The sequence below is a fragment of the Passer montanus genome, unplaced genomic scaffold (assembly GCF_014805655.1).
Source record: "Passer montanus isolate IOZ18808 unplaced genomic scaffold, ASM1480565v1 scaffold4, whole genome shotgun sequence".
Taxonomy (NCBI): Eukaryota; Metazoa; Chordata; class Aves; order Passeriformes; family Passeridae; genus Passer; species Passer montanus.
The window spans coordinates 12,224,117-12,247,855 of NW_024368818.1; the positions used below are offsets into that span (position 1 = coordinate 12,224,117).

General features: G+C 36.4%; 1 protein-coding gene across 2 annotated transcripts in view; it reads left to right on the plus strand.

The window, feature by feature from the left end:
- The window catches only part of SLC36A4 (solute carrier family 36 member 4), an 85,754-nt gene that overhangs the window by 29,276 nt on the left and 32,739 nt on the right, over positions 1 to 23,739 (plus strand). For both annotated transcript variants that reach the window (XM_039718701.1, XM_039718702.1), the window contains 2 exons: positions 5,649 to 5,818; positions 11,007 to 11,176. In XM_039718701.1, the coding sequence (XP_039574635.1) occupies positions 5,649 to 5,818; positions 11,007 to 11,176 (340 nt within the window). The remainder of the gene's footprint in view (positions 1 to 5,648; positions 5,819 to 11,006; positions 11,177 to 23,739) is intronic.

Here is a 23,739-nt window from a genome sequence, read left to right on the forward strand (position 1 = left end):
ATAAATTAGAAACATAATTTTCTATTAGCATTTATCTTTTGCTCAATAAAACTACATACTATTGTAAAGGCCAGTAAAGAATATAACATTTCAGTTATTTTGACAGGACAGATATTTAAAAATATTTTAAAATATTGATGACTGAATAAAAATGCTGCTTTATCATTTTCAGTTTTCATTGGAGAGAAATTTCTTGGATTTGGTTCACAAAGTCACATAAGACACGATAATACACAAACTTGCAGAACTTCTGTTAAGTTTCAGAGCAAGCTAAAGATTAAATAAATGTAATAATAAAGTGATAAACTCTTGAACATAATATAAGAAAAAAAACCCTGGAGAGTGCAAAGTTTGGACAGCAAGCTAGGTAAGATTTACACAATTCCTTCAAGCATTGTTAAATCAATCCCGTCAGAATAGGGTGGTAGATTGGGTTTGGTTTTTTTGTGTAGGCAAGTAATTCTTTTTCCTGGTGAAACAAGTGGAAAGGGGCTTTACTGGAGTCTGAGGATATTGGTTTTTGGAGTGATTTGAATTGCTCAGCAAATTTCAGAAGGTACTGTGTTCTGTAGTGAGAACTTGTCTTCTGGATTTATTTATTTCATATAAAACTTTTACTATAAAAATTGATGTACAGTCACCATTTGGCTTGCATTTTTCCTTGGGTAATAGTAGCTGCCCTTTTGTTTGCAGTCATGAGAGATCTGTTAAGGAAAATTGGATTGTTTATTGTACGTGTTGTAAATAGTGATGTTCTGTAGCTTAGTAAAGAGAGTGAGCTTTAAAAATGTATCTAAAAGTGATGGAATAGAAGCCTGTTGCTCAAAATATTGCATGGCCTTTTTCTGTGAGGTGCAAGAGAAGGTGCACTAGGACCAGCAAGCAAACATGGTAATATAATAATGGTGTATGTTATTATTATTTTACTTGAGGTAACTATTTCTCTGCAGACAGTTCCCCCATAGGCTGTGTGGTTGTAAATCCACCTTTCAGTGAGCAGATAAATTCATTGGTACCTTCTGCAGATAAGAAGGAATGGGCCAGGCTTGCACTGTGTTTGTCTGCTGAGGATTTAATATTTTGTCTTTGGAGGTTAGGTAGTAGAATTTAGGTTTACATATCTTGAATACCTTTGATATCAGCTTTTTTGCTTTCACTGAACAGGGCTTTATTTTGCTGTTGTAGGGCTTGATTAGAGATTTTTTTCCCTGAGTAACTTGATAAATATATTGGTTTTAATTTTCCAAAATTCTTGAGTTGTCTCTAGCTTAAGCCAGTCAAAACTTCTATATAGCTGTCTACCTGATATACTTACTTTAAAAATGCAGGGGATAAAGGATGGCCATTTTAGTGGGATTTCCTGAGAAATTGAAAGGTGACTATGTATTTCAATATTGAGCATGTGTGCTCTTAAGCTATCCATTACAAGATTAGCTTTTAGTGGCTATGAAAATGAAATAAAAGTTTATCTGATTGTCTGCCGGTCGAAATCTCTTGTGCATTTTTTTGGTGCAGTTATATGAAAAGTACAGTAGAGATTTCTGATTAAAATTAGGCAGTCCCCTGCAGCTTATTTGCAGGAAGACTGTGAGTGTAGCAGGGTATTCAAGGCAAGAGGTGAGGAGGCAATGGTATTACTGGGGATGTTTATACCTACTTCATGCAGCTTGAAATGAAGGGGTAAGCACTTTGCATAATGAATGATATCAGATTAGCCAGGTTATTTCAAACATTCAGTTATGATTCTTTGCCAGTTAATTATGGGTAGTTTTGAATTTATTTGGTGGATGAAAGCAAGATGTACTGTGCTTATTTTGCAATTTTAAGAAACCAAAGTTTGATTGTAACTAAAAGAACCTGGTATTAAGTTTCAAGGAGTATAATAGTAGTGATGTGTGAAAATGTCTCAAAAAATGTAGGAAAAACTCTGTGAAGCACCTGACATAGAAAAATGATAGAGAGTTTACTCTCTAGCGAGGAGAAGAAAAAAAAAGGATGGAAATTGAGAAATTATGAAAAGAATAAGCTTAGTCTAAAATATCTGATTTCATAGGTCTTTAGGGCTATGACAGGGACTAGTGTGAAGTGAAGGGGAAAGAGTTTGAAGGAAGCACAGCATGGAAATCAGAAGCACAGAGGAGAGTCATTAAATAAAAAGGTTAAAAATACGTATCTTTGAAACTGAATCTTAAATCATCTCACCTCCTGGTTCCAGAAAGGAAGCAGTAAAACCAGTACTAAATAGAATTTGTGAAAAGAATCTTGTCTCTTGCATTCAGATGAAATGTTAGGTTTTCTGAAGTCATTGCAAGAGGAGTTGTGCAGGGAGTGGAAAGAAATTTTACAGTGAAGATCTATCCAGTAGCTGCCCACTAGTGACTCAGTATCAGACCAGGCACTGGCTCACATCATATCTCCTGGCAGCCTCTGTCTGCTTGTGAACACTCCACTGATCTTTTGGATCCTGATGAGTTTCAGCAGCTTAGGGAGCTGGATGATTTTGGTAATATATGTGTTGTTACTCTTTGTCATGCTAATCCTGTGAGTTACAGGACTTTATAGCTTGTCTGGAGTGGGTGATACTGAATACTGTATAAAACCTGGCTCAAGTTCTTTGCATGATTTCTTTGGGGATCAGTTTTACTGAGGGAACCATCTCCTGCAACGACAATAATGAGATTGCTGCTGCTGCTCAGAGAGGGTGCTTGAACCAGGGATGGCTCGTGCTGAGCTGGGCAGAGACACTCTCACCTGGACTGAGTGATGCACAAAAGGCTGCATCAGCATTCTCATCCATTCAGCCTGGAGGCACATGTAGTCCTGATACTAACTCAAGGATAAGATGGAAGGAATTAGCATTTTTAAGTATAATTTCAAGGTCTACATATGTTAATGTGTCTCTCACCTCCAGTCTCATTATCCTGTATTTCTTTTAGTGTCACATTTTCTTAAACTCAGCAAAAATGAAAGTTGTAGCGTTAAAGAGAGGATGATGATATGAGAACATGAGTATAAATGGGTATGTTTTATTCTGATTTACTCATGAGTATACAGGAAATTACATCATTGCATTTAATGAGTAAACTTGGTTTTGTGGATAGTTAAAGAGCAGAGTGTATATGCTTAAGAGCATTGTCCTATAATGGTTTTTAATTGCTTTAAATTTTTGTTTTCTTGGAGAAACATGGGTCTTCTGGGTTTAAATGCTAAACTGGTTGGGTTTAAATGCTAAAGATAAAAAAAAATCTGTATAGTTAGAAATTTAAAAAGAAACTTTTAATGCTTCCTTTGGACTCAAGAACATTGAACACAGTGTGTGCCACTAGTCCTTTACTTCATTTATGAACTAATTTTGAGATAGACAATTCAATGATAATCTTGTGGGCCTGTGAAAAGAACTTTCTTAAAACATAAAAATATTTAAAAGGCATATATCCTGGTCAGAGTCTGTTACAGACCATGTCTCTTTTTGTATTCTTCCTGCTGGTCTACACTCATTTAAAAATGGATTTAATTTTTGAAACTCTTCTTTGTTTAAATTTTGCATTCCCCACCAGATCAAGTTACAGTCCAAGCTCAGGCTCCTTTCTGGAGGAACAACATCAGCAGTAGAGGCTCTGAAATATATAGAGAAATTAACTTGTATAATGCATTTTAATTGAATAGGAATGAAAATTGCCTCTAATTGTGCACCTTTGTAGGGACCTCTTGGTTCCCAAGTGTAAAATTGCTTTTTGGGATTTGAAATATAGGCAAGGTAGGGCCATGTGGCAGTGGTGATATGCTACTACAAGTCAGGAAGTAAATGTCAGTGGGTGACTAGGAGGAAAGGAGTAATTGCTGTATAGAAAATAATATGTCAACAATTCAGAGATATCAATTTGTTAGTTAATTAGTGGATGAAATCTGCTTTTTTCATAACTCATATTGCTTAAATAGTAAATATTCAGTCAATTAAAAAGCAATTTTGTATGATGAACACTAGCTTTTACAGGGCAACCCTATTGCACTGAGACTGTTTGTCTGCATTAGCTATGACATAAGTGCTAACCAGGGATGACAAGCTTCTTTAATTAACTGTGCATCATCAAATATAACCTGCATGTCTACTGAAAGATAAGCTGAACTGCGAACTTTATTCCACTGTCTGTATTGCCTAGATCTTCATTAGCTAATTTCATCATAGTGATGCCTTTTTGGGACTAGCTAAAAACAAAGGCCAGACAAAATGAAGAGAATTAAAAGTGGTTATATTTATTAAAGGGCCTTCAGGTACATTTAGGGCAGATGAAGCCCCCAAGGAACTACACCCAAAAATGGATGACAGGTCATGGGTTTCCATACTTTTATAAGTTGGATCCATTTGCATATTGGGGATTAATCTTCCAATTACAGCTTCAGGTAATGCAGTAATTTTACTCCAAGTTTGCTGCCCGCCAACTCACTTTTGTTTACATCTCTTGGGGCTGAGGTGGTAAGTCCTTGCTTCCCAGGCCTAGAGAGGAATTGTTTTGTCTGACCAAAATGGAAAAACAGTAGCTAACACTGTATATGGAGTTTAGAGTTATACACTAAAGAATTGCAGGATTACAAATATATGAAAATAGAAAAGCTAAAATCCTAAGGCATCAATAGAAGCTTGGATGTTTCACTTAGATGTAGACTTTAAGTATTATGTATCTTAATCTTGGACTGTATCCCATATTCAGTATTTGAGATGACTGTACAGTTCTCCTGAAAGAGGTGGGGAAAGTGTGCTTGTCTAGGAGTCTCCATGTACCTTCAGCTGTACCTTCAGGTGATGTTTTAATGATCTGTTTTGCTGGTGAAATTGAAGGTGGGGAGAGCAATATGTGAGCTTGTCACTTGGTTTTACTGCCTTGCTTGGAAATTTTGTCTGGGTGTTTAAAAACTTCAGTTGGAGCTTACTGAATGTATTTGCTGAATGCTGAAAAGTGCAAGTAGAAGGCAATCCCCAGCAAACTTCATGCAGTAATGGTTGCAACACCTGTGTCTTAACTTTGAAGTGATGGCAGGTCCAGTGAGGTGGCTTGACTATGTGGGGCTCAAAGCACTGTGTTTAGGAAAAGCAGGGCTTAGTGTGCCTGGCCCTGTTTCTGACAGAGAGATGAGAAAGTGCATGGGACTGCATTCTGGTAGTCATGGACTCCAGATTCCTTGCTGGGAGAGCTGAGGCTGTGTGCTGAGGCTGAGCTTGTGTGTCAGCAGGTTTGTCTGTGATGGGGACTGACAGAGCAGGCATACCTGACAGGAACAGGAGAAATATCCTTGGATTCTGAAAAATTTTGTTACCAAAACAAAAAATCGTGTTACTCTCATTGCTTATGTATTTTCATCTGAAAACCATAAGTTTCTCTTGGCAGTTTTTCTAACCTATAAATATTGCTTTATGATTCCACACTGAAGTTTTTTTCCAACTAAAATATGTGCTTTTCAATAACTGAGTTTTTCTATTGGGTACAGTGAACATTGTGACCATCCAGGCGGTAAAACATTATTGTAGAATAATCTTATTTATAAAATAAGATTTTATAAATTTGGATTTTGGAAGTTGGCATTGAAAGAGGGGAGACAAGTAGTTTTACTCTGAGAACATAAAATGTGATTGAGTCTTCCTGCATTTCCAGGTACTGCCTTTGGAGAACAGAATGAAGGACAGCACACGTTTCCCGCAGGCACTGAACATTGGGATGGCAATAGTCATGGCACTGTACATCTCACTGGCCACCCTAGGCTATATGCGCTTTGGAGATGAAGTCAAAGGCAGCATAACTTTAAACCTGCCACAGGATAAGTGGTAAGTGCTTCTGTGATGGAAAAGCATTAATCTAGAAGGCAGAAATGTTGGAAAGGTTGTCCCATGCCTCAGTGCCATCAGGGTGCTCAGACTTTTAATGTATCCACAATAGAGCTGTGGTCCTAGCCAGTCATTTCTTCCATATTAAAAGGACTTGCATAGAGAGGGTGATCAATGATACTACAAATGCTGATCAACGATATTATAAATCATTCCATCTCTAGAAGGAGCTAGTTCCAGGACTGTTGAAGGAGGGAATATACAGTTTGCAAGAAGCTGTCATGCAGTTCTGGAACGAGCTACTTTTACCTTGGATATCCTGGTAATATAGTGCCCTTTTTAGTGTAATCACTGAGTATAGCAGGTGGCCAAATGGAATAGAAGACATCAAAGATGGACAGGTTTGTAGTTCAAGGGCAAGTCCATGGATAGTGTATATGATGAGCTCCTATCAGGAGAATGAAGCTTACATTTGCCAGTGTCTTGAGGATACTACAATTTTTTATTTAGCTATTTTTTTAATGTTATGAGGGCTGCACATGTCACATGCTAAAGATGCACTGAAGATGATTTCAACTGCTGTATAATTAGTTTTGTATCTGTTTGTGGATGTATATACTCTAACTATTCTCTAATATAATTTAGTTTTTAAATACTTTTGTTAATAGGCCTAAAATTAGCTACATCAGCAGTGCAAAAGTGCTAAAACTGAAAACAATTTTAATGTTTTCATTCTGATCAATAATGTTTTACAGGTTATATAATTGCATCTACTTCTTCAGTGTCTGTTGTAGTAGCTTATTAAAGTAGTGAAATCTCAAATTACTGGGGAAAAAAACCCTGCTTAGATGATCTGAATGCTGACTTTTTTATTTGAAAAAGAGAACACACGTAAAGAATGTTCTCAGTTTTTAAGTGTTACTTTTCCACTTTCTTTTCCTCCTTTTCATTCCTTAGAGTCAATGTGAACTATGCATTTTTAATATTCTTAAGAAGTTTTGTTTAATTGCCAGACTGATTCAAATGTTTAATACATGAGAGTATAAAAAATGTGTCTTGAAGGATGAATGATTTTTCATTGCTAGAACTTTAATCTATTTCTTACTGCTTGTTTGCTTGCTTTGTTTTTATACTGCTGTTGTAACAACTGAGATTTGGGCCCTTCCCTTCCCTTCCCTTCCCTTCCCTTCCCTTCCCTTTCCCTTCCCTTCAATATTCTTCATTATATATATATTTATATCCTTTCACGTACATACACACACACAAGAGTTTAGCAAGGGAGGGCAATCCCAAGCACAGGTACAGGCTGGGCAGAGAGTGGATTGACAGCAGCTCTGGGGAGAAAGTCTTGGGAGTGTGGGTGGATGAAAAGCTCATCATGACCCAGCCATGGGCACTCCCAGCACAGAAAGCCACACCTGTCCTGGGCTGCATCCAGGGCAGTGTGGGCAGCAGGGCCAGGATGGGGATTCTGCCCCTCTGCTCTGCTCTGCTCTGCTGAGACCCCACCTGCAGGGCTGCATCAGTTCTGGAACCCCCAACACAAGAAAGATGTTGACCTGTTGGAACACGTCCAGAGGACAACCTGAGATGATCCGAGGGCTGGAGCACCTCTCCTATAACAGGCAGAGAAAGCTAGGGGATTTTCAGCCTGGAGAAGAGAAGGCATTGGGAAGACCTTACAGCGTCTTCCAGTACCTAAAGGAGGCTTACAGGAAAGCTGGAGAGGGACTTTGCACAAGGGCATGTAGTGATAGGACAAGAAGGAATGCCCTTAAGTTAAAGGAGGGCAGGTTTCGGTTACAAATTAGAAAAAAATTCTGTAGTGTGAAGGTGGAGAGACACTGGAACAGGTTGCTCAGAGAGGTTGTGGACTCCCCATCCCTGGAAGTGTTAAAGACCAAGCTGAATGGAGTTCTGAGTAATCTGATCTAGTGAAAGGTACTACCCATGGCAGGAGAGTTCAAACTGGATGATCTTTGAGATTCCTCTCAACCCAAACCAATTGTGATTCTCTGACATTAAAAAAAAATAAAAACCAGAAATCTGCAAATGTTTACTGTATCTATTCTGTGTAATGCAGATGAAAGAAAAAATACTTCTATTTCTAATGTAACATGGCAGTCCTTGTTGTTTATAAGATTAGTGAAAAGCTTGTTTTAAATGGTAGCTTTGGGTTTATTTGTGCCTTAAGAGAAGTGTTACTAAAAAACAGAGAATGAGAGGAATGTGGAATAAGCTAAGGTTGCTACTCACTGTTGCTTTTTATTGTGGTCATGCAAGCAGCAGAATGAACTTTATTCTGCATCCCTGCTGTCTAACAGAGCTGTTCACATAGGAGTTTTCAAATAGCTCTTGGCTACAGTGCAGATGTGATGATGATGATATTTTTGCTGATGGCTTTGCAGGCCTAATGCAAGGAAACAGATAATAAAAGAGATGGAAACTGGTGCTCTATAGGGTTGGAAATTGGCATTATAAGTGTAATAACCCCAAAGCTACTCAGGGCACATATCCACAGTTAACAAAGTCATCTGTTTTTGTCCTACCCTGGAGAGTACCCCAGAGCACCAAACAAAATTAGGAGAAGCAGCTAGTGGTGCGCTCAGGGATTGTGATGTACGATGCTGCTGCTGTGCAGGACTGTGGGTCTACCTGATACAGTACTCAGGGACAAATGGTTGCAATTAACTGGGCTAGCAAAACAAATTTCCAGTGAACCATAGGACAGTATTTTGCTATTTGGTCCTCACATAAAAAGCCACTAAGTTGCCAGTTCGAACCAGAGGAATTGCAAGGAGCAAAGGAATTTTTTCACAAGACAGACTGGCGAAAGACCTGGAATGTATCTAAGCAGTGAGACTTGGCTTATGTGCTTAATTCCAGCTGGACAACCCCTGTTTAAAAAGAAGCTTTTTCTGATAAAGAAAATTAAATTAAAATTCTGCCACTTTCTGAGTTTTATTTGATGTTCCCATAGATTAATTGACCAGAAGGCACACACAGGCCATAGACTAGTTAAGTTTAAATAGAGGACTACTTGTATTAAAAAAATCCTGCTAGATTGGTGCTTTTGGGTAGATTAATTGACCGGAAGGCATACACAGGCCATAGACTAGTTAAGTTCTTAAGTTTAATTTAAATAGAGGACTACTTGTATTAAAAAAATCCTGCTAGATTGGTGCTTTTGGATAAATGACTTGGTGCTGTACTATTTTAGATGGTGTTTGGAAGTACAAATTGTCACTCAGCATAATATATTGCTTAGAATATGTTGAAAATTGACTTAAAGAGTAGATTTCAGTATTTTCAGATGTAAAGTATAGTAAATTCTGCATTAGTACTTCTTAGTACCCTTGGTTTGGGTCTCGTAGATTCATAAAATGGTTTCAGTTGGAGAGGACCTTTAAAGATCATCTGTTCTGATCCCTGTGCCATGAGCAGAGAAATCTTTCATAAGACCAGGTTGCTCCAAGCTCCATCCAGCCTGGCCATGAACACTTCCAGGGATGTACATCCGCAGCTTCCAGTAGCCTCATTGTAAAAAATTTCTTCTTAGTTCTCATTTGGGTTCTTGTCTTCTTAAGGCTGAATATGAAGGTTCTTTCCACCACCTGTTCTTTGTTAAGATATAAGTGAGTCTGTGTGCAACAGTTCCCTTACTGTGAATCCCAAAGGTTGCTAACCATACAAACATTGGTGTATTGAAGTTTGACAAGACTTCACATGGGACTAGTTCAGGTGAAGGCTTCGCATAATTATTGCTCTGTTTGGTCTGGCTGTGTTGTTCTGCAAGTTTTGTTGCGCTGTTTGCCAATGTTTCTACCCTTCAGATGGATATAATGAAATCTAAAATGACAAATTGAAAAGAGGTTTAGCACATATGAATCATTTAGATTTTTATTAAAAGGTAGCCTAAGGAGTCATCTTTTTCTGATTGGAATATAATATTAAATTACTAGTAAAATCACCTCAGTAATATAAAAATTATTTTTTTAATTTGGAAAGTTTTAATCCTCATAGAGCTGTAGAAAAATAGTGTAATGGAGATGCTTACTAATCCTGTTTTTGAATATATTTTAGAAATTACTTTTGTAAAGGCTTGGGGTAGTCTGAATCCTGAGGAGTAGAGGTGAATTCTGGGTATCTGGTCAGCTGAAATTTAACCAGCTAAAATATATCTAAACTTCTGGAATAAGGACAATCTTGCAGAACTCTTGTTCCCTCTAAATTTTTAAAAGCTGCTCAGCAGTCAAAAAGATGAGTGTCACAAAAGCAGCAGCTTCCAAACTAGCTACACCATTATGTCAGCATGTAAATTGATGCAATAGCTTTTCTGTCCATTTGAATGTGCCTTTGGCGATTGCCGGAGTTGTGTACAGTGATGGCCAGACCTTTGATACAGATAATATCAGACTTATAAGTCAAAATGTATTTTTAGTTGAATCCTATTTTTCTTTTCTTCCTCATGTCATAGAATCATAGAAAGTATGGTGGACAAGAGCTGAGCTGTACAGATGAAAGTTTTGCCATGCTGTGCCATTTGGCCACAGGATAAGGGGCCAAAAGCAGTCTGGCTGGATTTTATTTACTAATGCAGATACAGACCGTGATACCCAAAGAGAGAATGCTTTAAGTGACCCCTGTCAGGCTTTGAGAGATACAGAGATCAAGGTCCCATTTGTTCTTTCCTTACTCTTGCTGCTGTTTTTTATTTTCTTACTTATGCATGTTGGCTTTGCTTCAGTTGAACATCTTTTTAAGGACTGAAGCAATGAACCAAGCCCTCACCCAAGATTTTTTATGTATGTCCATAGAAAGAAAATCATACAAAGACTCAATTTCTGTCAGTTTGCTACAAGTAACGGCAAATGCTTGTAATTAATGCAGCACGAATTAAAAATATATCTAAATTTTAACCTGTTGGAGGCATGGATAGCTCTTTGTAATTTGTTTACTCAGCCACAAGTAACAGTGGTAAGGATGTCTGCCCTTTATTGGAAGACTTACTCTAGTTGGCTTATCTTCTGCAATTTTTTAGGCAGTTAAAATATATTTATGTTTGTTGGGGAAAAAATAATATTTCATATATACATATATATGTATCTCCTTAGGGCCGTTTTCAAGCGAATTTTTTATTAAGAATTTGCAACTTATATATTTACATGACTGTAAATGTTTTCAACAGGTTGTATCAGTCTGTAAAAATTCTGTACTCCTTTGGGATTTTTGTGACATACTCGATTCAGTTCTACGTCCCTGCAGAGATTATCCTTCCAGTTGTCACCTCCAGAGTGAGGCAGAAGTGGAAGCTACTCAGTGAGCTTGTGGTGAGAGCACTATTAGTCTGCTCAACCTGTAAGTATGTGCAGAACATTTATTAAAAAACTTGCTATTACATTTTCTTGGCACCTGCTTGTATAAATACATGTTTTGTTGTTTATTTTTCTGGAGGCTAGAAAACTTGAAATTTTTACATTTTGACTACATTTTGACTTTTATGAACAAATGAAACTAATATAGTATTTGTATTTTAACCACATTTGTTTTAGTAGGTGTGACCAATTATTTGACAACAGTATATTTTTCTGGTAATACTCTAAAGCTGCCAACTGGAAAATAGACCTTTCTCAAATAAAAATTTTTAAGTGAGATACACATTGCTGAGATTTGTCAGCATGATCTTCAGTACATGCTTGTCATGGAGAAATCATTTCTGTTTTGTTGATCTGAGGATTAAGCCTAACGGTATGCTGGGTCTATATCCATAAAGTAGCATTGGCAAACCTGGATGCCTGGTCACAGAGTTCATGAAGTGCCACTTAGTTTAGGATAATGCTCCAAAGTAGTTTTGCATCTCTACCTTCACTGCCTGTTACTCCTGTTGTTTGTCTTGCTTGACAAGAAAAACAACAGTGCTTGTCCCCTAATCTTCCCTCCTACTGTGTCCCTGCTTTCTCACAGCTGCTTGAGATGTGCTAGTAGGAGTCAGCAGAGCTGACATTGAGTGGTGAGTGTGGTCTCATCCAGGAATCAATACTCCTGAAGATAATGAACTGTGGGAGAAGTTCAGCTTTGCCTTTACAGCTCCCAGCCAAAGTGCTCAATAACATAGCAACCTTTTCTCAAAGACGTTATTAAAATAATTGTTTCTAGTACAAAGCTGGCTTCTTGACTTGACCATTTGTATTGAAATAAGCTGTTAATATCTTAAAAACAATCAAAACTGATGAATAAGTAAAAAACTGCTAAGCCTTGTTTTTAGGGGAAAGTATTGATGAAAGAGAAGATATTAAGTTTATTGTCTCCATTTCCTTGATGAATGCAGTAGCTAATGTACTGGATGACACCTAAGGATTGTTGTAAAAGAAAACTTTAACATGCACTGAGATCTTCTTAAGGTCAAGCCTGTTGAAAAAAACAGTTTAATGTCAGTGCAGTTTAATTACTACAGGAAGCAAAGGGAAATACTGTCAATCTAATAACTTGCAGCTCTGAAAATACATCTGCTTTGTGATACTAACAAAATAAAAAGAAAACCTGGATTTTTCATGAATGATGAAGTACATGTCTCCTGAAGCATCATATAGCCTGTGCTCTATTTCAGGTGATCGAGGCATTAAGATTTTAAGTTTAAGAATATATGAGTACCTCTTGTAATACTTGAGAGACATCTAGATCAAAAAGCTTCAATGTTCAAAACTCTTCTTAGTGTCTCTTCAGGACTCTGAAAAGTCATCAGTTAGATCTCCAGTCCTAGCCACACCTTGCTGTCATGACACCCTTGACTTCCACTCAATCTCTGTTGCTCTTTATGTGCCCCTTATCACCTGCCCTGGTATTATCACAATAGATTTGAAAAGCTAAAAATGTTGTGTATCCAAATTGTTGCATACAGCCTAAGGCTTCAAGGATTTATAGGTGAAAGATAGTTCCATGTATGTGTCTGATGAGAAGAGTCAGTGGTGAACAGGCTTAAAGGCACATTTCCCTCATTGACTTGGGAAGATTACAAATGACTTCATAATATTCAGATATAGCTTCTTTCCTTAATTTTATCATTAACCTTTGTAATTTCTGGTAGTCTGAAAAGGGAAAATGGGAAACAATGTCCAAGAAAAAAAGTAGAAAAAGAAAGGAAATTAGCTATATATATATATGTAAAGATACATATATAAAAAAGATATAGCTATATATATATATGTAAAGATGTAGCATTAGAATGCTCCACCTTTATGTTTTTGAAAGAAAATGTATAGTAAAATTGTACCTAGTGTATGCCATTACAACTTACTTGTGATATGAATCTCTAAAATGGAGCTGCTGAAGTGTTCGGGGTGTTACTGGGATATTTGAGGATATTAACTTGTTTGCTGCAAGGCACAAAAAAGTAACATTAAAAGTTTGCTCTTAAAGGTTTGATATTTGCCAAGTTGTTGTGTGATGTGTTGTATTAACCTAATGGAATTTCAGTTTTTTTCCAAGTGGTTTCTACAACTTGTATGCATGCAGTATCTGCAATACTTTTTCACCAACAATTGTGTAAGCTCTCATGCTTACATTCATCTTCATTTTTCATTGAAGCTCTGGTTTTAAACAGAATTAATTTAAATAGCATCACTTTTCACTTAGCTGCACTTTGTCTAACTGCAGAACATGGCTCCTAAAATGATTCAGAAAGTGTTCCTTTAATAGAAAGTAAAAATCCAAAACCTTTTAAATTGAATTTTAGAAATTAAATGGTTTTGATATCAGTGACGGAGTATGTTGTAATGTCTGGACCATTTAGAGGTCGTACACTGATTAAAGGGAATCTGCTTGCTTGAAAATACTTGTTTGAGAAGAGGAACTTCAGCTTTGGTGCTAGTAGCACATTAGCTTTTTAAGAGGAGACATGAAAAATCACTTATTACTAATTCTTGGGGCTTTTGAATTACTCAAAAATTATGTCATTGTTTTATTGTTGGAGTATATTGAGAAACTTTTTTTGGAAGAAGCAGTCCAGGAGTTTGTTGGTCTTTTTTGTCTGATAAGGTTTGTTTTAAGTAAGGACTTAACAACTGACTGGGGATCTAACATACACCCAAAAGCCATCTGTGTTGCTTAGGGTTTTTCATTACTTGCTTGCTCACTTTTGGACACCTAGCATTGCAGAAGGATGATCACAAGAATCCTATGCATTTTTAGATTTCCATGTTCTGCTTCCTCTGCTTTTTTCTCTATTTTGTTTGCAAGAGACAAACATCTCTTCATCTTTGCTTGGGTTTCACTGTAGATGGTGTAGCAAGTTGGAAGATCCCACCATGCTTCATAAATCCTGACATAAATCATTGTTTTACAAACTAGGTGAGCTGAGTGGAGGGGTGAGCTCAGCTTGTGCTAAAAGTCCAGCCTAGAGCTGGAGCCTGGGTTTGATGGATGCTGAAAGCAGGTGGGAGCTGGATGTCTAACTAGCTCAGCAGAAATAGGATGGAAAGTTGGATTAAGCATCACTATGGTGGGCTGAATTAGAAATTAGGAACACAGGAAAATAGAAGGAGTAAGACCAGAGTCCCATGGGATTTGGAAAACCCTAGAAGAGATAGGCAGGGGCAATTTTGTATGGGCACTGCCTTGGTATATGTGGTATTTGAATGTCAGATAACCTCAGTGCTTTGAAATATTTGCAAGGGTGGAATTTTTATAAAGTTGAAAGTATTTACCCAGATTTTACGTATTTAAAACACATGTCAACAAATATGGTTAGGACCTGTGTTTGTGGCATTTACTTGGGTGAAGGTTGGACATCATGCCCAAGGTTCAGCTCTTAGCCAAGCCTGTTACATGGTGGGATTGTATGTCCAGCACATTGTGATTAACTGTTAAAGTGTGAAGCTTTTTAAGCTTGCTTCTGAAGGAACTGAACCATCCTGGATGAATTTTTAAAAAATCATTTAATATTTTTTATGTAGAAAGCTGTAAGATTGATCTTCCCAGTGGTCAGCTTGTCTCAGAGAGCAAGAAGAAAACTCGTTTTACTCAAATCAGTTCTGTTATGCCCATTGCTTAAATAAACTGCTGTTACATCATGAGTGTTCTTTGCTCTCTCTGGCTTACTTGGCACTGAGATCATGGTGATTCTGGGAGGGGAAAATTTGGAGAGGTTTTGTTCAGCTTAAGCAATTAATTCTTCCTGTATTAAAAGCTTCAAAATATGCTGAGAACTTGGAGATTGAGAGATGATCTGCTAAGCTTTAGTCAGTGTTAATGCTAAATGGCATCAGACATACTAACTTCTGATGCCTCACAGTAGGAATTGTGGTAAACGATTTAGGATGGGGCAAGACTATAAGTTTCCACTAGAATGAAAATGTAAATATCTCACTGTCTAGCAAAAGCCTCCTCATGCCTTCTGACTGAAGGACACTGAAATTAAATCTGTTTGCTGGATGTGTTGGAAGAAGTATGGGGAAAAAAAAGTAGTATTGAGAAAATATTTTATCTGAAAAGGTGGCAGCAAATTCATGAAGTAAGGCAATAAAATAGAAAAGAACAATTCTAGCATTACTTTCATTTTTAAAGAATAAGTTGTGTTTGATTTATTAAAGATAGTAGTGAAAGAATTTTTTTTTGTGAATTGGTAAAAGCTGCTGAAGAATATCAGCAGATATAGTGGAGAAAACTGGAGTTGAGCATTAATAGTATCTTTCATCCACACAAGAAGTTTAGAATATTATTCTTTTAATAGCTTAATTTAGGGCTGTGTTCCTGCAGCCACGGTTTTCCTGTTAAAAGGTAAATTAAGAAATACTGCATTTGCATGAGGATGTGGAGATATCACTTGAATTGTCAGCTGTTTTGATTATTACCTTGAAATGAAAGAAATTTAATTGAAGGGCTGATCCAGCTGAGCATGAACAGAGCTGTTACTGAGCTGCTTGCCATTAAGTCTGAGCTTAGTGTGTAATTTTACCAAGAGGAGAATAAATGTATTATTCAGTTGAGCTTATCAGTTACGTTTTCTAAATATTTCCCTATTTGAACTGTATCTGGTTTTAGGAAAGAATAGTTCTTCATGCTAAACAATTAGACACAAGATAAAATTATGTTTACCAGATGTCTTACACTGTTTATTGACATTGTGCCAATAAAATACTTGCTTAGAGTAGCTGCAGGACAGGTGACATGAAGGAGTTTTAAGATCTAATAATACATACTCTTAGGATAAAGTAATAATCATTTATATAGAAGAGGCTTATGTATGAGTTATTAGATTTTTTTTTTAGTAAGAGTTTGTTAATTTCAGAGAGTAATATTAATGACAGAAAAGTGGAATAATTAAATTAGTGATTTAGGAAAATTCCAGATGGGATGTAAAATATTTATATCTGTTCTACTAACAGGTCCATCAAAGTGGGCTTTAAAACAAAATAATTGTTTATGAATTGTCAAAGGAATAAAATCAAATATTTGATTAATTCACTTAATTTTTCCCCACTGTATTGGGGTTTTATCTGAAGCTTTTTCTGGATATGGGGAGCTGTGAGCATAATTCTTGCTTCCAAGTAGAAGATCCTGTACTGTGGTTCTAAGTTCAGAGATGATCATTGGGTGTTTTTTTGACATATGCTTAGGCATGAGAAATAGATAAATGAAATCAGATTCTTTCAACCTTTTTGAGTATCTTTGCAAAAAGAATAAAGGTCTTCATTTCAAGGTTAATATATCCTCATTATAAGTCCTTTCTGTTGATGTGCCGTTACAAATTGTCTTATGAGTTGCCATTGGTGTAGGCATCAATTTGTGGACATATAGTAACATACGTGTTTTTTAACAGTGCAAACATTAAAATCCTTACCCAACTTTAATATATGGATACCAGATACATGTGGTTTGTGATTAATGGTTAAATGTTATGGTTTATTTGAATAAACCATAGAAGTGTTTCTTACTGCTCATTGTTATAGAGACATTAATGTGTGAATACATTTTCCAAATAAAGCTGTAGGGACTAGCAGAATGGTCTAATGTTAGTATTCATCATTGCAAAATTTTATATTTTAAAAGCTATATATAGAAAGTTCAGGCTGTAAAGTAAATTCCTGGAAAGCTGAAACAAGTCCTGCTTTATCTGTTTGGGATTTTTTTAAATTACTTTGGTGTATGTTGGACTTCTTCTGTTCTGGTGTTAGGATTCTGAACTTCAGATTTTGGAGCACAGTTCTTTTCTAAAAATATTTTATGAGAAATAAAGAAAAGTATGAGTTTGAATATTGGGCAATTGATATTTTCAAGAACTGACTGGACACAATCCTGTGCCACGTGCTCTGGGATGGCCCTGCTTGAGTAGAGAGGTTTGACCAGATGACCCACTGTGATCCTTTCCAACCTTACTCTTTCTGTGACTCTGTGATTCTGTAATTTGTGATTGAGGTGAAAAATTGAAAATTTGGAGATTTATAATAAGAAAATTAAAATGTAATTTAGGGTTTATCTGAAATTTGCTTGATATTTGTTCTGCGACATTTGCTCCATGATTTACAAAACAAATGAAGAAAAAATAGTTTAGCAACTCACTCATGTATTCTGAAGCAGTTGATCATATTCTGGAGCAATACTTATTTTAATTCTTGAATTATTTGCATTAACTTTTAATTATTAATATTTTTAAAAAACAATTTATGATTCCTTTTTGAAGACTCCTTTGTAAATTGTATTCACTTATGGTGAAGTGCAAGTAGAAGGTTCCTAATACTATTTACAGTGTAAACCAACCTGTCAGTCGCTGCTCTGGAGATTTGAGGTCACGCCTGGCGTGAGTTGCAAAGTGCTCCACGTGTTAAGACTTGTCTAATTCAGCCTGGAGAACTCTGTTGTCTGCAGCTCTGCAGCTGCAGTGGCTATCCAAGCTGGACTTCTTGGAAGCAAGAAAGAGGAGCAGGTGCTTGAAATGGCCCAATTTGTCTGATCTGGTTTACATACTTGCTTCTGGACAAGTTGAACTGGACCACAAAAGTGCTTATTTCTTTCCTTCTTTGTCATGTTTGAAGGAATGTGGGTAAAAAATATATCCAGCATTTGGTATGATGAATTCTTCTCAGGAGGAGTGAGAAGTGGTGCTGAATATCATGCTCAGTTGCCTGCAGTTAAATCCTATTTTCCCGTTCTAACAATAATTTTAAAACTAATCAAGCCTGCTTTTATTTTGTAGTTCCACTTTCTATTTTCCATCTGTGTGCTTACAAATATACTGAAGTGATGATGTGAAAATTCTTTGCCCAAATAACAAAATATATATATATATTCTCTAGCTCATAGAAAGTGAACTTTATTTGTAATATTTCAATAATTCATGAATTTGTGTTTCTCCATTATTTTAGCCCATTATATTTCTATGCATGAACTGACTTAGAAGAGAAGGTCATTTATCAGGTTTCTTCTGAAATGTCATACACGAGCCAGTGATTTTCTGTCATGCTTATTGAATGGAGCAGCTATTTTTGTATGTACCCCTTATGCATTTTACATCTACTCATTGCTCCATAGACTTGAAATTTCCTTTAAGATCCGGAGTTTCCTAAGGGGAAAGTAAAGGATTCAGCAGATGGAAAAACATCAGTTTCTTAGCGCACAGTTAAGAGGAAATAGATAACAGTGCTTGACATTTTCAAAATCTCACAATTTTTTTCCAGGACATTGGCATATGTCTTCCTTCCAACACAGAATTGAAAAGGATATGGAGTTCATGGACAAACCAAAAGTAATAGCATGTAGTGCTTTGCTTAGTTGGTTAATCTGAGTTGAGTAATGTTGAATATTAATCTGTACATTTTCACTTGATAAGGTCCCTCAGTGTAGATGTTGTGATTAGGTGTTAATTTACTGCTGCAGAAAGTCTAAGGAGCCTCTAGCATAAATGACATCCCATTCACTTTTTAATCCTTTTGTTTTCAACATCATGTTCAAAAGATTCAGTAGTTTGTTCCTTCCTGTTGTACCCTGCATACCTTATTCTATTTTGATTTTTTTTTTAAACCTGGAAGTTTTCCTAGAATTGACTTGCAATGTGGCCCCAGACCTTTGTTCTGGCACAAACAGAAAAGAGTTTAGGAGACGGGGAGAAAGAAGAATACTTTTACAATATATTTTTATGATATGTTAGTCAAATTAACATCTTACTGCTTACAAATACAGAATGTCTTCTCTCTTGTCTTCCCACCACAGCACATAATCCTATATTCTTCATCATGCTAGCTCTAGCATTCAATCAGAAAAGAGCAGATTTGCTTCACTGATCAGCACAACCCCCCTGTTCTCTGTTTAACTATTTTGTGTATTTTTTCCTTCAGCAAGCAATGGAACGTACTGTGTTTTGACTTGCAGTAATGCTCACTGATAAAACTCTTCTGTTGTCACAATAATGTTATTTTGATGTAAAAAAATTCTATGTCTTGTTCTTTGAGGTTGAATGATGTTCTTATTTAACATGTGGTGTTGTGGTAAGGTTATCTCAGCTATAGTTCTTCCTTCAGTACAAGATACCTTGAATCATGTTGCTGTCCTGCTAAACTGGTGTGAACCTCCTCACTGAAGACTCCTTTGTTCAAAGTCAGATCTCCAAAGGAATTAGATGTATACAATTAGTCCATCAACATTTCCCCCCACAAATGGCTTTGTCTTTGCTGGAATAAAATCAGATGCCATATTTTTGTTCTTACTGCTTTTTTGTTCCCCTCACTGGTACATTGCCATGATCTTACTGGTTGCATCTTCTGTGACCTTTTGGATTTCAACTTCTATTTCTGCTCTTTTTGTAAAGCCTCTCACTCTCGTGTTCTGTGTTTATCCACTACTTATTCAGTAACCATAAACTTTATATTTTGTAACTTTGCTGCATTTATTTTTCCACTTTTATTTCTATGCTTTTCCCTTTATTTTATGTTTTAATTGTTGGACATAATTCATCTGTGATGGCAGACAAGGAGCCGGAGGATTATTAGTATAAATGCATCAAATGAGCCATTACTATTATGTGACAAGTAAGCAACTTGACACGATGTATTCCAGATCTAAAGTCTTAGTGGTGAAGGAAGCTTTTATGTGGTTTATGCAATTATGTGGTTTATGTTTACTTTAATTATCCCTGTTTCATAGCTACACACTATATTTCTTGCTGGAAGGCAGAATTATTGCAAATGCTTGCTGCAAAGTGCACCACTGAGAATATGGCAGAAGTTTAATTTTAAGACCTGGTACTTAAGCATATAGACTAGGCTAGAATAATTTACTGTTCAGTTAAATGTACATTCTAAGTGTATGTGGAGTGTGATTTAACATTTTGATCCTGTTTCAAGTTGGCCATCTAGAAATTACTTACTTTGTGGAAGCGTCCAGTGGAATTAGGATGCAGCTCAGAGACATGAATGACTTTTGATTACAGAAGGACAGATTCTAGATTTATTACTTTTAGAAAAAAAGAGGTAGTAATTTTGGACTTCACTGCATTAATTAAAGTCCTGTCTGTCCAGTTAGCTAATTTTTAACAAATTCAAGTCAAAATAATGTTTAATGAGCTAGAAAGAAATTGCAAGGCAGCTAGCTGAGGTTAAGGAAAGGTTAAAGTATCATGAATGAAAACTAAAATTATTCATTTTTGTGGCTCTGTTGAGCTGGATATCTATTTATCTTTGTGCCAAATAAACTGTGGGGTAGTGATAAATTAACCTGCCTTTCGAGGATATGAGAGTCTGCTGTGGAATTAGGAGAAACTGAGTTATTTGGCAGTGTTAACATTTATTCAGTAGGAGAAAAGTAACAAGAATCCTTTATGTTTTGGGTTATCCCAGGTACATTTCCATGAGTCACTGTTTTAGAAACTACTTTATATCTTTTTTTAATTGCTGAAAGGAACTACTGTGCCATATATCTCTGGTGGTGTCTACTTCAAAGCAGAGAAGAGTACCTGAAGTTTGGGCATATCCATCTTGATTGTAAAGATGAATCCAGTAAGTCACTGTCCTTCCTCTTTTATCTGTATTTAAAATTTGCCTTTTTCTGTGTTGCATTTATCAAGCTGGAGCTTTTAGGTGCCATTCTTTTGTCTGCTAATTTTAAGGATCCTTTCCTACACATACTTTGTTCCACCTGTTAATACAAGCAGGCCATAGTAAACTTGCAATTCTTGTACCCTTTCAGAAACTAGAAAGACTGATTTTAGGAGGCATTGGAAGTATTTTCCAATACTTTGTGTTTAAATTTTTTTACACCCAGTATAAAAGAATGTTAATATTCATACAATCTCTTTCACATCTGTTTAGGTTGGAAGGGACCGTAAGGATCATTCAGTTCCAACCTCCCTGCAATGAGCAGGGATACCTTACACTAGACCAGGTTTCTCAAAGCCATGTCCTGCCTGACCTTGAGCACTTCCAGAGGCGGGGCATTCACAACTTCTCTGGGCAACTTCTAGTGCTTCACTATGCTCTTGAAGAATTTCTTCCTAATATCTAGTCTACCTTGTTTTAGTTGAAAACCATTACCACTTGTTCTGTCACTGCAGACACTTCAGAAAAGTCCCTGTCCAAATTTCTTGTAAGCCCCTTTTAGGTACTGGAAGGGGCTATGTCTCTCTTCTTTTATCTGTCATGGGGAAAGTAATTTAAATTGTGCTTACAATAGAGCTGGGCTTAGAAGTACACATTAAAATTTGGGAAGGTATCTTGGAGTCATTGTCCGGAGATTTCTGAAGCCATGAACTCAGTATCCACTGGCAACCAAAAGGACGGTGAAATTGTCAGAAAACAAGATAAAAGTTTTACTGCCATGTAAAACTTGGCTTTCTATGGTTTAAGTGTCAGTGCAGTTCTGGACTCTATTTTGACAAGGACGTACTGGGGAAAGAGAAAGTATGCTGAGAAAAAGAAGTGTTCTTTCACTTCAGCCTACCTTCAGCTCTGGGGGAGTCAGTTTCTTATTAACACATGCTGGTAAGTATATATGTCTTTAAAAGTCATTCCTTGCCAAAAGAAAAATAAATCTGATAGTTCAGTGCAAAAATAAATAATACAGTAGCTATTTTCCCCTGTTACTCTTAAAATTTTTATTGGCAATTATCAGAGGAGTAAGAAGATAACTTATTATTTTCATTTACTTTTTCATTCTAGGCATAGTTGTTGTGTTTTGTTTTTTCATCAGTAGTTGGTTGAACCCCATGGAAAAGAATAGCTTAGTTATTAAATGTTGCGTATGCATAATGTAGAGTGCTCTGTTCTTGCCACGAGGGAGCAGGAATGACAATAATCACAATAAAAATAAACACACATATTGTTGTGAGCAATTGTTTTAGCTCAAATAACTGTCATTCTATATAACATAAAATTACAGGGGATAAGCACAATAGAAATAATGGCTATGATTAAATACAAAAAAGTGCTTGATAGCAAAATATAAGGCAAGACTAGAGTATTACTGATTCAGTTACCAAAGTGCAGGGTAACATTTTAAATTTACCAGAGATAATCAGTCTTCAACTAGTTTGCAACAAAGGACTGTTTATAATAAAAAACATGAGAAGTTTTCTCAAAAGGATCTTGGGTCCTGTGGTTCTTGATTTTCCAGCTTAAATCTAAAAGCCATGAACGTAGAGCAAGTTCGTGGAGCAAGTTCAAAATCAATTCTTAGTGCTGAATATTGCCCCTCTCACTTGCCAGCCCATGGAACATAGTAACAAGTTACATCCTTAGGCAGTCAAGGTTTCATTTGTTACTTGTTACTGAAGGCTATTTCTTAGATAAAAGGGAGCAAAGAGAAGTTATGGCTAGCTTTTTTGTAACTTATTTATTCAGCTCTGTCACTTGGAAGAGCTACACTTTGCAAATGAAGATCCTAGAATAACTGGTATGGTTATTTTCAGAATAGTTGATCTAAAGCTGGTTTTCTCTGTGTTATGTTTGCAAACACTAGACGTGCTGAACCTCCTTTGAAACTTTAGAGAAGACTGGAGAAAGAGTTTTGATGTAGGATATCATTAATATTTGCTGTTCTGTGTTTTGGAAAGGCTTAGCATTTCTGTAAAGCTACCTGCTGGTTTATGTACAGCTATAAAGTTATCCCACAAGCTAAAAATCAAAATAATTTTCTCTAGTAATATTACAGAAAAAACATTGCAAAATGCATTATGCAACAAAATGGACTATTGTGTATATTCAGATATATGCCTTTGTATTTCTTAATGCAGACCACAAAACATTAGAAAATTTATGAGGCAGACCCTAACCACTCTGGTATAAAGTCAGGTTTGTTGAGTCTCACACAGCAGTAGAGGGTAGGTGAGCATTCTTTATGCTATAGGCTATAATGTATGGAGGAAGACTAGAAGTCACTGAAATAATAGCTGGAATCAAAAAACATTCATAATAGCTGAAATCCTACTCAGCCTTTTTCCCTGAGTGGTGGGTGGTGAGTTGCACAGCAGCTTTTCGGGCACTAAAGCACCAAGGCACTTCCTGCATTTCTCTTCCAGTAAATGTATTTCTCCTACCTGCAGACCACTTTCCTGTGACCTGTTTCAAATATCTATTGTATTTATATCAATACATTTCAAGAAAACCACTTGCTAGATGCCTCTAACATTATTTTTATCTGACATTGGAGAATTTGGATGGTGTATGTAGTAATATTGTCTGTGTATGTAAGAGAAAAATGTGAAGTTAGGTAATAGGGAGTAAAGACATCAAACATATTTGAAGTCATGAACAAAACCCCATGTAATTTCGTCACTGTCATCTTGAAGGAATGACCCATAGCTTTTTTTTTTTTTTTTCCAACTGAAGGCAGTTTGGCATACCTCTGTCCTTCCACAAATTTCTTGTAGTTGAAAATGGTACAGCATGAATGGATATTGAGCAGTGGGTACTGGACTGGATATTATAAGTTAAAGAAAA